The 16,871-nt window shown below is 34.8% G+C and overlaps 2 protein-coding genes across 2 annotated transcripts; both read left to right on the forward strand.

The window, feature by feature from the left end:
* Window positions 1-763: 763 nt before the first annotated feature.
* Window positions 764-1,708, forward strand: LOC127557260 (olfactory receptor 10G4-like). Its single transcript, XM_051990643.1, has one exon. It carries the CDS (start codon window positions 764-766, stop codon window positions 1,706-1,708), a length of 945 nt encoding a protein of 314 aa, XP_051846603.1.
* Window positions 1,709-7,044: 5,336 nt separating this feature from the next.
* On the forward strand, window positions 7,045-8,159 carry LOC127557983 (olfactory receptor 10G7-like). The gene has a single exon (XM_051991233.1). It carries the CDS (start codon window positions 7,218-7,220, stop codon window positions 8,157-8,159), a length of 942 nt encoding a protein of 313 aa, XP_051847193.1. The 5' UTR covers window positions 7,045-7,217.
* Window positions 8,160-16,871: the final 8,712 nt, after the last annotated feature.

Here is a 16,871-nt window from a genome sequence, read left to right on the forward strand (position 1 = left end):
ATGTTGACTAGACAGGACTTACACTTTAAACATCATGTTCTTATTATACCATGGAAGTCAGGATGGAGGATGCTACAAATACTTCACACCCAATTCTTATGATGATTGCCAGAATGGATGAAATCACTGAATTTGAACTTACTCTCTTTTAAAATTCACCAAATCATCAACATTTCCAGCTCATCAGTCAACAAAATCACTGTCAAACTATATGACATTTAGCCTTGTCACATTTAGAAGCACCCAAAGTTCCCATGGGATAGACTGGACACAGTTGACACATAGTCCTACAGATAGCCTCTATTGGGTGCATATTTTAATTCAACCCCATTATCAAATTTCCATTATATTTATATAAATTATTCTGCTTATTCTTCTTATTTCTGATATGAAGATTATTAGTTCATCACAATCTTCCCACGTTTCTCTGAGGTTACCTTCTGTGTAATATTATTTTCCGCATGTTAAAGCTTTTGTCGCTTTAGTATACTTGAATATATGAATGGGTAAACAACAAATAAATATATGAATAGGTAAACAGCAAATATATTAACCTATGGGTAATTCTGGAATTGGGTAATTCCTATATATTTATAGGTGTTCTCCAATATAATGTAATTCCTTGAGGTCAAAAATGTGTGTATGTGTGTGTGTGCCTAGCGTATGCCTAATATGTGCATAGCCCAGTGCCTTGAGTATTTACAAATGCTTGTTAATTAATTGATTAACTTATTATCTTTTAGGGAAGGAGTCTACTGTCTGAATGGAAAGGCATAATCAGAGCTTTGTGAGCACATTCATCCTTATGGGGATTCCCCATGCACCAGAACTAAACACTCTCTTATTTGGTATTTTCTTAGTGATTTATGCACTGACTCTGGTGGGGAACCTCTTCATCCTTCTGGTGATTAAAGTAGACGCTCACCTCCATACTCCTATGTACTACTTCCTGGCCAATCTTTCCTTCATTGATATGTGGTTCTCCACTGTCACTGTGCCCAAGATACTCATGGGTATTCTTTCCCCAGATGGTGGGGCCATCTCTTTTCATAGCTGTGCTGCCCAGCTCTATTTTTTCCACATTCTGGGAAGCACTGAGTGTTTTCTCTACACAGTCATGTCCTATGACCGCTACCTGGCCATCACTTATCCCCTGCGCTATGCTACCATGATGGGCAGGAAAACTTGTGCCCTTCTAGCTGGAGGCACATGGCTCAGTGGTGCTATCCACTCAGCAGCCCAGACTGCCCTGACCTTCCGCCTGCCCTACTGCGGCCCTAACCAGATCCAGCATTATTTCTGTGATGCACCCCCCATTCTCAAACTGGCCTGTGCAGAAACCTCAGTCAATGAGATGGTGATCTTTGTCAACATTGGCATAGTGGCTTCTGGATGCTGTTTCCTGATTTTTCTGTCTTATGTGTCCATTGTCCGTGCCATTCTGAAGATCCGCACAGCAGAGGGCAGATACAAAGCCTTCCAGACCTGTGCTTCTCATTGCATTGTGGTCCTCTGTTTCTTTGTGCCTGGTCTCATTGTTTATCTAAGACCTGGTTCCATGTATGCTGTAGACAGGATTGTGGTCATTTTCCAAACAGTGATCACACCCCTGCTGAATCCCATGGTGTACACCCTAAGGAACAAAGAGGTAAAAACAGCTTTGCTTAGGCTAAAAGATCAAAGAAATTTTATACAAATTAAGATCTAGAAATAGACCACTTTTTGCAATAAAATAAAATTTTGACTTTTTAATGAACGGTTTATTTGTGGAGTGGTAGAAATACTTTTTATGTAAGTTTTTGCTATCAATCTATTCTGTGGGCCTCTAGAGACTTCATTTTTATCAGGTGTAAAATTTGTGTGGAAAATGTCAAATAATTTAAGTTTCCTTTCCACTCCTGTTTTCCATGCTTCTCTAATAAATTAAATTAGAAACTCTGGTGTTCTATTTTATACATAAAAATGTATGCATGTATACAAACATATGTGGATATGTATATATAGCGACTTAACCATATATTTATATATACTTACAAATACATATCTTTATGTTTGTGCATATGTGTATGTGTATGTATATATTGTATGTGTATGTGTAGAGAGAGAGAGAGAGAGCGAGAGCAAGAGAGAGAGAGAGAGCAAGGGAAGGAGGAAAAGAGGGAGGAAGGGAAGGAGATGGGGGGACAGAGAGAGAGAGAGAAAGAGAGACAAAGACAGAATAAACCTGAGGCCAGAAGCTATCTGACTAAGGAGTGGTCAGAATCAGATAGATTGGGTGTGGAGGTTTCCTGACACAGATTCCAAAGCTAGAAGATGTAGGACTACTGATTTATTGTTAGAACAGAAGCCTTCCAAGGTCAGGGAACCCCAAAACCACTGCTATATTTCCCTAGAAGCTATACTATATCAAAGGTGCAAAGTTTTATTGTAATTGTAATGTCAAAATTGGTCAAAGTTTCATGTTATTTACTTGATAATTTTATGGCTTTCAGGTAGGTTTTAAGGGTGGTCTTATTCACTATTGTCTCAAGAACTTGGTTATTGCTGACCAACAGATTATCTATCTGACAGTCAGTCATGTTTGTAGGACTTTTCTAATTGATAGACAGATTGTTAGAACAAGAGTACTCTTAAGTTAGAGGACTTCAAGATCACTAATATATCTTACCTAAAATCTAAGGGAAGAAATATTATTATATTCCCAGGCCAGAAGACTTTTACAATCATTGACAGATTGTCAGAACAATACACTCTTAGGTCAGAGAGCCTTAGGATTACTAATACATCTTCACTAAAATCCAAGGGAAGAAATATAATTATATCTCTCTACAATTATTGATAGACAGGATTGTTAGAACAAGAGAGCTTCAAAACCATTGCCATCTCCCTTAGAATTACATCATAGTTTTTAATGTATATTATTTTAAATTGATAGAAAAAAAAACATAAAGCTGATTCTGCTTTTTTTTGTCCCTTTTGAATTGCCTTTACTCTCTTATGAATTTTTAAATGTTTCATTACTATTCTTTTCTTTATTACCTGCTGGTTTGTTTACATCATTATCACTATGTATAAATTGTATCTCAATATCTTCATCAATAACCTCCAATAGAAGCCCTCTCTTATACCAATGAGTATAATCAAGGAAAAACAATTTCACACATTTATTTTTTCTGTACATCCATCTCACTTTTCTGTTACAATGTTGGAAACATAATTTATTAGATGATTATTTATTTGTTTTATTTTCAGACCATTTAAGAACATCATCCTGTGAATCCATACTCTCTAGGGAATAGTGTTCCCTGTGTCATCAAATTTTAAATCATTTTTCTTTGTATTATAATGTTTATTTAGAAATGACTGAACTCTCCTTATCTAATTGGGAGACAATATTCCCTTCTATCATTAATAGTTCCCTAGTCATTTATTAGATTATGTGTATGTATATATTGTATGTGTGTGTGAGAGAGAGAGAGAGAGAAAGACAGAGAGAGAGAGAGAGAGAGAGAGAAAGAGAGAGAGAGAGAGAGAGAGAGAAAGAGAGAGAGAGAGAATCAAAGACAAAGACAGAATAAGCCTGAGGCCAGAAGCTATCTGACTAAGGAGTGGTCAGAATCAGATAGATTGGGTGTGGAGGTTTCCTGACACAGATTCCAAAGCTAGTCTTAATTTTTTTCCTCTTAAAAATCTGTTGTAATTTTAGTTCCTCTCCTCCCTTATTTTTTCCCTATTGATCATTTTCTGACTCACTCCCTTTGGATGATGGTTTCTCTAAAGGATTAAATCACATTATAGTGTCTCATCTTCTTCTCAAAACTGTCAATTCATGGTACACCTGCCTTGACCCAAGTTAATTGGGGAATGAGTTAGTTTTGGTACCAGTTAGATCTTCAACTATTTTCTGCAGGCTTAGTGAAAACCACACAGTCACAGACATGTCCTGGGTAATTTTTCTTTATTTCTCAATTCTCTGGTTAAACTGGGTTTGGCAAGAGATTCCTATAATATTATCACATCTTGAAAATTTTTTGCCATTAATGTCTCCTTAGTATTAGGAGAACGATGAAGGTTGAAGTGAAGAGCTTAATTCTTCATAATGCTACCGGGAGCGCAATAGGTTATGGTGGTGAATGTTGTACTGAGTGAACATTTTAGGAGTTAGGGATGGTTTTCTGTTTTACGTTAATTGAATTTTTATTGTGTTTGGGGTCATTATGACAGACTATGGAGATAGCTGAACTTGATTTTACCTCTTGCACATAATTCTATTTTGGAGACATGAGAGGTCATGAGGATTGAAGAAAATATCTAATCCTCCATTTTGTTGGTGACAGGTGATCACTGGACGTCTTCAAAATGATTTTTTAAATGTTACACTAACTATATTACTCGCAATCCCACTCTCTAGTGATTATTACCTTTAAGTTAAAATATAGAAATTTCTGATAGCATAGTAGACAAAGTACTCTACTGAGTTCTCTCAGGATATTCTTCTGAGCAACTTCAAAATTGGATTCTAGAGTAGTAGGAGTCAAACCTAAGCCTTTTAACCCAAAGCTTAGTGAAGTTTTGATTTCTCTGTACTTTATGTGAGAGAAAAGCATATTAGATTTAAAGACAGGGGAAGAAACTTTGAACCCCACCTTTTCTTTTTGCTGTATGACATTGAACAGTCATTTAACCTTTCTATTGAATGATGAGGTTTGACTTAACACTTTAAACATTAACTCCTTAGTCATTTTGAATACTCTATACATTTTCAACTCATCCTTTCTTAGCTCTTAAAGAACAGAGAACTAGACTTCTCCCAAAGTCTTCCTTTAAAGAAGGCTTAACACTTTCCTGGTAACTACTCTTCCTTAGTTGCTCACTTCTATTCCATTCTGAGCACTAACCCCCCTTTTCACCTTCCTTTTGAATACTGTCTTCCACCAATACTTTGCAACCTTTGAGAGGGAAAGTATTGTCTCCTTTTCTTACTTGTAACCTTAGCATTTATCACAGGGCTTTGCATGTAATACAAACTGAATAAATGTTGTGAATTGTTTGGAAGCTGTGTAGTTACATCATTCTCAGGATCAAAATGGAAAGTTATAGGGCACATTCCAGATAGGAATCAAAGCAGCAATATCCTGCCTATTTCAGATTACCTCTCTTTTAAAGACTAATAGATATGGAACTGGGAGTCAGAAACACTGGATTTGACTGTTTTAGACATTAACCATGTGACCCTAGGCACATTAAACAAACTCTCTGAGCCTCAACTTCCCAATTTGTTAAATAAGGAAGTTGGACGAGATAATCTCAAAGATGCCTTTCTGCTCTAAGTTTGTGATTATATACTGTTAAAAAAAATGAATTCTCTTTTGTATTTGTTGTTCTATCTGTGAAAATTGATTGAGAAAACTAATAACACTAAAAAGAATTCAGATAACACTTTTAAAAGAAGTTCCATTAGTTTTGTTATGCCTGTTTCCTTGCCTTATTTTCCCTGAATTGTAATATCTCCATTTCCCTGAATTGTTTGATATCACTTTCCCTGAATTATTCTGCCTCAGTTTCCCTTGTGGCAATCCTCTCCCCACCCCCTTCCTGGCCATTAATACTGAGATGATTAGGGCTGTGGAGCTCTGGCCATTCTGGCATTTCAAAGAGTCACAAAACTCCAGATGGCTTATCTCAAATATTTAAATGGTACTCTATCTTTCTGGCTCAGACTTCCTATATCCTGCTTTCAACTCCCAACCTGTCAGAATTAAAAAGTTATGGTCCTTCCTGAAATTGTCACTCACCCAATGCTCCTTCCCCCTTCCCCCCTGCCTTTGTTTCCCTGATCACTGGAGCCCTATAAAAGCCTCTGGAGTTACTTGCTGGCTGCTGAATGCTCTGAGACAAAAGTCCCATTCAAGGTGGCTGGCTAGTATGGCTTTGCCAGTCCAACTTCTCCACTATTAAAATATTAAAAACCTCTAATTTCTGCCTTGCCTCAGTTTCTCCAGCATTACAATTTATAACACGATTCATTCAATTTAAAAATAGTAATATACATGTTGTATATAACATTTATTCTGTTTACACAAAAAGTGTTTACTTATTTGTAAACTCACAGCTAGTAATAATTCTATAGCCTACTTCCTACCCTCAGTTAACAATCATTGAGTTAAATTATAATCACAGGTAAACGAGTTGCAAATAACCTTTAGAAAATTAAGTGGGAATCAGAAGAATACTTAGAAGTATAAGAGGGAATAAAGAATGCCCTTAGGGATAAGGATGATATTTGCTACCTTTCAATTCATCCAAGAAATATTTAAAGTCAGTTTCAGAAAATTTTCCTTAAATGCTTTTAGACCTTCAGATTTCAGAGATTAAGAGATAACACTGACTCTTTCTTGTGAGGTTCTGACATAAAATAACATAAACATATGGAAATATAAGAGGTTATATGTTTTCATATTTGAAAACAAATGATCAGTTGCTTTGCTTTTTGTTTTCCTTTTTTGAGGGAGCGCTGAGATCCAGAGAGAAATACATTCCCCCAGGGCCTGTACACCAATTTAAGTCCTTATTCTTTCTCTCAAGGCCCATTCCTTCTTCTTCCTCTTTTTGTTCAATCTTGCTAAAATAATGAGTGATTCTTTTTCCTTCACTAGAATTGTGTTTGTCTTTTTTCTTTGAATAATGACACATGGTCTAGTATTTCTTTCAAGTAGATAAAAGGTGAAGACTCTAGAAAACTCTAGACAATTCACAACCGAAAGAGGTGAGTTCTTAGCTCTTACTGGGTGGTTTAGTTTCCAACATTCCTTCCCTTTTTTTTTCAGTACAATCTGCAGAATTTATTTTTTATTATTAATTATCTAGATGTCTTTGGGTTAATAACCCATTGTTCATAAAGGACCAAGTCACACTTCAAAGACAAGGGCAGGGAGACAGAGGTCTTACATGAGATTTCCTTTGCTATTCTTATGCCAAGGAGGGTTCTGACAGAAAAGGAGACTAGAGTCTTTTTACAAAAGCAAAAGGAATTTGGGATTAATGGGTCATTTTAAGGTTAGGCTTTTAAAAAAAAACCTAGCTCTCAAACCCAGTCTTGGGGGAGGGAAAGTATTGGGGCTATAGTCTATAATCCAGGTTTATCATTATGTTGTATGAATTCTTGGTGAACATAGTTTCTTTTTTTTTTTCCTTTAAGAAAGGGGTTCACGGTCTGAATGGAAAAGGAGAATCAGAGCATTGTGACTACATTCGTTCTCATGGGGATTCCTCATGCACCAGAACTAGATATTGTCTTATTTGGAATTTTCTTAGTGATTTATGTACTCACTCTTGTGGGGAACCTCCTCATCTTGCTGGTGATCAAGGTGGACTCCCACCTTCGCACTCCCATGTACTATTTCCTGGCCAACCTCTCTTTCATCGACATGTGGTTCTCTACTGTCACTGTGCCCAAGATACTCATGGGTCTCCTCTCCCCAGATGGTGGGGCCATTTCTTTTCGCAGTTGTGTGTCCCAGTTTTATTTCTTCCATTTTCTGGGGAGCACTGAGTGTTTTCTCTACACAGTCATGTCTTATGACCGCTACCTTGCTATCACTCATCCCTTGCACTATGCGACTATGATGAGTGGGAAAACTTGTGCCCTTTTCACTGGAAGTACATGGCTCAGTGGTTCAATACACTCTGCTGTCCAGACTATCTTGACCTTCCACCTGCCTTACTGTGGCCCCAACCAGATCCAGCATTATTTCTGTGACGCACCCCCCATTCTCAAACTGGCCTGTGCAGATACCTCAGTCAATGAGATGGTAATCTTTGTCAACATTGGCATAGTGGCTTCTGGATGTTTTTTCCTGATTTTCCTTTCCTACATGTCCATTGTCCATGCCATCCTGAAGATCCGCACAGCAAAGGGCAGAAAAAAAGCCTTTCAGACTTGTGCTTCCCACTGCATTGTGGTCCTCTGTTTCTTTGGGCCATGTGTCTTTATTTATCTGAGACCAGGCTCCAAAGATGCTGTGGATGGAATTGTGGCTGTTTTCTACACTGTGCTCACACCTGTGCTGAATCCCCTGGTATACACATTGAGGAACAAAGAGGTGAAGACAGCTTTGCTCAAGCTACAGAACAGAGGAATATTTGCTCAGGGAAAATAGACAATGGAGGGGGGGTGTTGGGGGGAAGCATGCCTATATAGTTTTTTTTTTATTCATGACTAAATACATCCATTAATTTGAGTGTTGTATTTTTAAGTATTGTATGAATAACAAAAGTAATTGTCAAAGATCTTTGTTTTGTAAACTGAAAACAAAGCTATATGTCTAGAAATCCAGTACCTCTTGTGGACATTTTTAAAAAATGATTTTTTCCCTTTTTACTTCATTTTTTTAAAGAAGCAGAATATACACTGATAGTAGATAGCCTGCCAATATCTTAAAAGTACTTGCTTAATAGCTAGCTGACATATCTGTGTATTCCAAATGTGTTGGTTCATAATCTCCTATTCTACTTCTCCCACTACTTCATTCCTCCCACCACCTTCATCACTCCTGTAGCCTATCAACTTTTAAATTACCTCTATTTTTCCTATCACCTCCTTCTGTGCTTTATAGTCTTGAACCATTATTTAACACATTTAAATATGTTTCTATTTTTAATACTAGAATCCCATCCCTGCCTTCTTGTGATTCTATTTTTCATATTTGCTGTATTGTTGGGCCACAATTATCACCTGTCTACTCCAGTACCACCAGAAGCCTGATGAAGGAAGTCACAAAACCTTGCATATTGGATCTACTATAAATTCATCTCAACTGGTACCTCATTGCTATATGGCTATCTTTTCATTCATCACTTAGGTACTTCCTGTAACAATCCTTATGGAAGATGTTTCAAACCTTTCTCTTCAAGACCACAATATAAACCACGAACCACCCATCTTTCTAATTTTTGACTCTCCCACCTATTTTTTAACTAAAATTATTATCACCATCCTTAATCAACTTTGTCATCTCACTCAATCTTCTTTCTTTTCATTAACAAGAAACCCTCTATGTCTTAACCATCCATTCTTTCTTTAATCTTAGGGGATAGGATGATCCCCTTTTTTTAATCAATGACAAGCACTTCACTTTCCTCCTTTATCTCATCTCTCCTACCTTCAGGAGTTTGTCCTTTTAATTATTCCCTTTCTCTTTTTTTATCTGCCATTTCTATTTATACATTGACTCCCTTCTCTCTGATTGCAAACATTTTTACCTTTGTACATCCTTATAAACCTTTCCTTAATCCTATACTCCACTTATGTTAGTCATCCAATATATCTATCTCTTTTACTGATAACCCCCTCTAAAGAATCATTTTAATTCATTCCCTTCACTACATCACTCATTCCCTTCTTTTTTCCTTGAAATTTAGTTTTCAGCACTGCCATTCTATTGAAACTACTCTATGCAAGTCCACCAATGTTTTAATAATGGCTAAGTTCAAAATTTTTGTCTCAGTCCACATCTGTTTTGGTCCTTCTTAATCATGTAGTACTGTTGACGTAAGTCTTTCTCTCAATTCCTCTCTTTTCCCTTGAATTCAATAATATGCTTTCCCTTAGAACCTCTACTAACTGACTTTACTTTCATGGTATCCCCCACTGTTTTCTCATCCTTTCCCACCCCCTAAGTTTGGACATCTCCCAGTGTATTATCCTAATGTTTCTTTTCTCCTCTCCTCACTTTATAATTTTTTTCTTGTGATTTCTTCTACCTTTGTGAGTCATTTTCCTTTTTATGCAATTGGCTTACAAATATGTAAATCCATTTCTAATATTTTCATTGTATTTTGGTCCAGTGTTTCTATTTGCCAGATGAATTTTTTTTCACTTGGATATCTCTTCCTCACCCCAAATTCAGTTTGCCCCAAACCCATTTCATCTTCCCTTCCAAAACAGTTTCTGCTTTCAACTCTGCTGTGTTATTTGTTGTTATCGCTCAATTTTTGGTTATCCTAATTAAACACCTTGTCATCCTTATTGACTTCCATGTCTTCCTTCTCTTGTCATATAAGTTGACAAGTTCTGTTGATTATACTTTAAGAACATTTCTTATATCTTCTTTTCTACTCCCTTGGCCATCGTTGCATTTTAAGATTCTATTACCTTCTCGGTCCTATTATAATATCCTCTTAGTTGGCCTTTCCGTTTCCCACTCCAAATCATCTTTCATCCTGATACAAATATAATATTTTTAAGCAGTAAGACTGAACTTATCTTAAAAGTATTCAACCTGTCAAAGTTACTTTTGGATAAAAGGCCAACTCTTGACCCTGATATTTGATACCCTTTACAATTAGGCTCCCAACTATTTTTCCAATCTAATTTCAGAATATTTTCCTTGATGAACAATATAGCTATCAGAGAGCATATTGATTCCTGGGCTTAATGTGCCATTTCATGTGCATTTGCACAGACTCATCTCTCATTCTTGAATGACTGAGATATAACATGGTATATACAGAAAAACTGGGTTGAACTCTTGGCTTAGGCACTTATTAAAATTGTGATTTTGCTTAAATTATTTAAGCTTTTTGATGTTCAGTTATATCATTTGTAAAATGACGTTAATATTATCAGTATTGCATATTTCATAGGTAAGTGAGATGACACATTTAAAGTGCTACTTCACATCAGCATTATTATTGACTTAGCTTCAGATGAATATTTAGAATCAGTGAAAGGATTGGGGAACATGAAGGTGATGGCATGATTTCTTTAAAGACCCTAGAATTTTCCTTCCTTGGTTGGGTTGCTTTGGATAAATACAATAAGAAAACATTTAACAATGGTTAAACTTTTTTATTATGCAAAATGAAGAGCATAATGTAGGACATTGCATTTATAAGCAAAAGGGATGCTATTTGAATTGGCTACTCTAAGATAAGACAGGACTAGAAATAATTAATAGATAACAGAAGCAAAAGAGGAAAAAAAAGTTTATATAATGTCTATATACCATCTTGCTACACTACAGAGTGTTTATTTATTTGTAAAAGATGATACCTGTATTTTGTAATTGTAGCAAGAGAAACTCAGTCAAGAGTCAGTAGTTTATCAGATGGATAATTGTAAGAGCATTCTGAATGAAGTACTATAAAATTTGCAAAGAAACTTCTGGAAAAAAAACAAATTAGGCAGAAGTAGAACAATATTTCAGGTCACTGATCAAATTCTAAGCAAGAAAAAGCAAGAGTATGTATATGTGTTTATGTTGTGTATGTGTATTACTTCTTGGAGGAGAATACAAATTTAAATAATTGTTGAGACTAGTTGGCTTTAAAGTGTACTTGGAATCATTTTCTTTAAAATCTGTGTATGTGACATATCATTAGGTTTATAGACTAGCAAAGTTACCCTAATATTCATTTTAACAACATTACAATATAGAGTTCTTTGACTGAATGTGAAGTCAGGAAGTCCAAAGTTCAAATTTAATATCTGACATTTCTTAACTATATGATCTTAGGAATGTCACTTGACCTTTATTTTCCTAGTTTTCTCACCCTAAAAATAGGGATAATAACAATGGCACCTACTTCCCCAAGTTATTATGAAAAAATGAGATAAGTATAAAGCGCCTTACAAATGTTAGATGTTTAAAAATGTTAAAAATTAATAGTAGCATTAATATTGTTTTAAGTTGTGCCAAGTATCATTTCACTCATAACAATAGCTGCTAACATCTTCAATATTTCTCCTATTAATTGAGACTTTTTATTTAGCAATTCCATAAGCAACCTTGTAAGTTATAAAGCAAACATTTTAAATGTCATAGTTATAGTCTTTTAAAAAAAGTTTCTTTTACTTATTAAAAGTATTTCATTTTCTCCAGAAAATCTCTTTGAGAGCTGTACCAAGGTGGAGTAAAAACAGGAGTTCACTTGAGTTCTCCCAAATTTCCCTCCATACAACTCTAAAATAATACCTCAAATTGGGTGGAACCAAAAAAAAAAAGATGAGATGAAGCAATTTTCCAATCCAAGACAATTTAAGAAATTATCAGGAAAGGTCTGAAATAAAAACCAGTCTTGGAGCACAGAGGTAGTCTGGCAAGTCAGTAATATCCCTTAGGGATAGTTGCATCAGTAGCTAAGACATGGAATCACTTTGAGGATCACACAGATTTAAGAGTTATTCACATTAAAGGAGAAAAGGATTTGGAATATGACATTCTGGAAGGCAAAGAAGTTAGAATTACAAGCCCAAAAACGTATCCAGCACAATTGAATATAATCTTTTATACAAAAAAAAAAATAGATATTTAATTAGGTAGAAGACTTTCAAGAATTCCTGATGAAAAGATCAGAACTGAATAGAAAATTTGACTTTAAATATGAGACTCAAAAGAAGGTAAACAAGAAAGAGAGATCACAAATGATTCAATAAGGTTAAACAGTTTACATTCCTACATGAGAAAATGATACTTATAACTCCTAAAATTTTCTCATTACTAGGGAAATTAGGAATATAAGTAGATACAAGTCATAGATGTGAGATCACTATGATGGAATGATTTCAGAAAATAAAATTAAAGAATGAAAAAAGGGATGCATTGGGAGAAGGAGAAAAAGAAAGATAGAATAGGAGGCAAATGATCAAATAAAAGAGGAGCAAAAGGAACAACTTTTACAGTTAAGAAGGAAATTTGGGAATGGTGGGCAATAACTAAAACTTTTCAATAGGGAAGTAATATAGATACTCAGTTGAGTTTGGAAATTTATCTTGCCTTATAAAGAAGTAGGAGGGGAGGAGGACAAAAGAAGGATATGGGATTGATGGAGAGGTGATAGATTAAAGGATACAATGGTGAGAAGCAAAACAGACTTTTGAGAAGGGACAAGGTAAAAAGGAAGAGTGAGAGAGAGAAAAGAATAAATGAGTGATGGGATAGTATGGAGGAAAATATAAAATTAGTAATAATAATTGTAAATATGAATGAGATGAACTCATGGATAAAATGATAGGAGATAGCAGAGTGAATTAAAAAAAACAGAATATAGCAATATATTGTTTTTAAGAAATACACTAGAAGCAGGGAGAATCACACGTAGTACAAGTAAGGAGCTGGAGCAAAATGTATTCTACTTCAGCTAAAGTAAAAACCAAACCAAACCAAGGGGTAGCAATTATGATCTCAAAAGCAAAACAAAGCAAAAGTAAAAGGTGATCTAATTTAAAGACAGAAATTGGGAAATTACATTTCATTAAAGATAACATGGACAAAGAAGTAAAATTAATACTAAATATATATGCACCAAATAGTAGAGCATCCAAATTCTTAAAGAAAAAGTCAAATGCATTATAGGAAGAAATAAACAATAAAATTCTGCTAATGGAAAAACTTCAATTTCCCCATTCAGGATTAGTTAAATCTAACCAAAAACTACATAAGAAATAAAGTAAGGATAGGAATAGAATTTTAGAAAAATTAGATATTATATATCTTTGGAAAAAATTTAATGGGAATAGAGAAAAAATAAACCTTTTTCTCAGCCATACTTGGCCATGCATTAGGATACAAAAACCTCACAACTAAATGTAGAGAATCAGATATATCAAATGCACAATTTTCAGATCAGAATATAATAAGAATCATATTCAATAAATGACCATGGAAAGATAGATTAAAAATAAATTGGAAACTACATAATCTAATTCAAAAAAATAAGTCAGCCAAAGAAGAAATCATAGAAACAATGAATACTTTCATTAGAGACTGGCAACAATGAAAAAAAAAATTATGAGATAACAGCTAAAGAAATACTTAGGGGAAAATTTTATATCTCTAAGTACTATATCAATAAAATGGGGGGGGGGGGGAGAAGCAGATTAATTGGGCATGCCACTAAAGCCAAAGTGTGGTCCTGGGCATTGGTCCTTGATCCACTAGATACAGACACAGCAAACCTCTCTGGTTTTCTTTTCTTCTTCTTCTTCTTCTTCTTTTTTTGGAGGCACCTTTTTTCCTTTCCTTTTTTATTATTAAAGCATTTTATTTTCAAAACACATGTATAGATAATTTTCAACATTCACCTCTGCAAAACTCTGTGTTCTAAGTTTTTTCTCTTCCTTTTCCCACCCTCTCCCCCACATGACAAGCAATCCAATATATGTTAAACATGTGCAATTCTTTTACACACACTTCCACAATTATTGTGCTGCACAAGAAAAATCAGATCAAAAAGTAAAAAAAAAAAAAGAAAGAAAAATGCAAGCAAACAATAATAAAAAAATGGAAATAATATGCTGTGATTCACACTCAGTCCCCACAGTCTTTTCTGGGTTCAGATGGCTCTCTCCATCACAAGACCACCAGAACTAGTCTGAATCACCTTAAAGTTGAAAAGAGGTATGTCTGTCAGAATTGATCATTGTATAATGTTTCTGGTGCCATGTACAATGTTCTTTTGGTTCTACTCACTTCACTTAGTATTAGTTCATATAAGTTTCTCTAGCTCTCTCTGAAATCATCCTGCTGATTGTTTCTTATAGAACAATAATATTCTATATATCTGATATCTTTTCCAAGAAAATCTCCTGAACAGTATGGTCTATCAAGTCACAAAAAGTCAGATATGATTGAACAACTGAACAATGATAGTGAATCAATAAAAAATCGACTGAACCATATAGTTATCCCTTATTCAAAAATTTATTTTTTAATTGTTACTTTCCTCTTCTCTTTCTAAGAGTTCTGTTCCTACCTCTTCAAAGTCCATTTTATTATCACCCTATGAAAAACTCACTATTACTCTTGAACTTTTCTAGAAATAGTCTATGTCCCCACTTTAACTAAAACTTAGCTTTTCCTCTGAGGACACAAGAGTCTTTAAAACCCTTCAGTTGAAGATGATCTTTTCTACAACACTTCTCAATTCACAAAGTCTAGTTGTAAGATTGATAGTTTCCTACTTAGTGCCCCTTCCAGGAAATGCCTAATAACACTGTGTCTATTTGTCGTACTGGCGTCTCAAAAATCAGTGTTCTCAAAATCTCAAAAATAAAGTTTAACTTTCCCAAAACCATGTTTCAGATTCTCATTTACATGTTTCTATTTTGGCAGACCCAATCTCCTATGCTAATATTTTTGGTTTTATCTATTGTCTTTCTATTTATCTTACTCTCACATCAAATTAGCTATGTTTCTTCCTTTCTGTCCCATCTATTACTACTCTAATAGATATCTTCTGTTTGGATATTGTCATCTAATAAGTTTTTCCCATTTCTTCTTTAAATTTTAAAAATTCTTTGTATTGATGCATGATTAATCTTTCTTAAGCAGAGATAAAAGTATAGTACTTTTGTTTAAAACCTTTCTATGAGTTCCTATTGCTTACTAACCAAAATTTAAACTTCTTATCTTGGTATTCAAATATTGCCCTAATATAATGCCATCTTCTCTTCAGTTATCTCATATTACTTCCTACTATTTATTCACCATTCCTTGAACCACATATAGCATTTATTTGCATTCTTATAAATTTTTCATATGCTTTTTCATTCCATCATTATTTCCTTAGGTTCTGTATCTCTAACCTTTCATAAAAGAAAGCAACCATTTTATTTATCTTCTTATAGAAGGTCAGGGGATATTTATTCCTTTCTAACACTGAAGTGTGTAAATTGTGATAATGAGTGGGGCTGACACTCTGGGGAATGAATGTCTGGGGATGGTATGAAGCTACCTCAATTCAACTTAAAAAGTGCTTATTAAGTATCTACTGTGTGCAAAACACCTTAGGATGGACTGATAAATATCTGAGATTGTCAGTCTTTGTTTTTTTTGAATAATCTCATATAGGGATTTAAAAACTAACCTAGGGAGTGAATGATAGACATTTCGTTCAGATCTCTGACCTGTTTTTCTGCCTCCTCAAGTAAGATGATACATGCAATAGTTTCTTGCCTTTGGATTAAGATGAGAAAATGCTATTTTATCTAGCCAAGTCTCTTGTCTGGTCTCCTGACTTCCACAGGAAGAGGATAAATGCAAATCCATATAGTATCAGACTTTACTTTCAAGGGAAGAAGAGAAAACCATTCCTTAAACTCCCAACTAAATTGTCTAAGGCCATAATAGGGCTCTACGCTGAGGCCAGACCTCTATGGATTAAAACAAAAAATTATGGGAATTCATTCCTCACTGATTAATAGATTCTGGTCTAGTCATATCTTCCCTATTCCATTCTCATCCCCTCTTACTCAAACCTCATTCTCCATCCTTCACTGACTGATCTTTTTTTCCTATTTATATTAGCTAAGCTCCCACAAATACTCATTGCTTCTACCATGCTCTCTAAAGGTAACAAACTTGCTTTCATGCTAAATCTTTTCCTTTCCTATGTCTTCCATCTTTGATACTACATGACATTTTGCGGAACTGTGTAATAACCATGACATTGTATGACATTGAGTGATATATGCATGGTGTGACATGGTGTGACATGGTGTGGTATGACATAGTCATGACTCTGAAGAAGTAAACAACCCCCTCAAATCATTAGCCTTAACACTTTTTTAATTTGTCCTTTTCTCAAGATTTACTTCTTTTTTTCCTAAAAATATTCAATATTATTTATCTTTAAAATTTTTTAACAATAGCTTTTTACTTTCAAAATACATGCAAAGACAGCCTTCCACATCTATCCTTGAAAAATTTTGTGTTCTAAATCTTTCACCTTGCCTACCTCCCACCCTCCTACCCCAGAGAGCAAGCAATCCAATATATGTTAGACATATACAATTTTTCTGCATGTGTTTCCACATTTATCATGATGCATAAGAGAATTCAGATCAAAAAGAAAAAAATGAGAAAAAATAA

The sequence above is a fragment of the Antechinus flavipes genome, chromosome 3 (assembly GCF_016432865.1).
Source record: "Antechinus flavipes isolate AdamAnt ecotype Samford, QLD, Australia chromosome 3, AdamAnt_v2, whole genome shotgun sequence".
Lineage (NCBI taxonomy): Eukaryota > Metazoa > Chordata > Mammalia > Dasyuromorphia > Dasyuridae > Antechinus > Antechinus flavipes.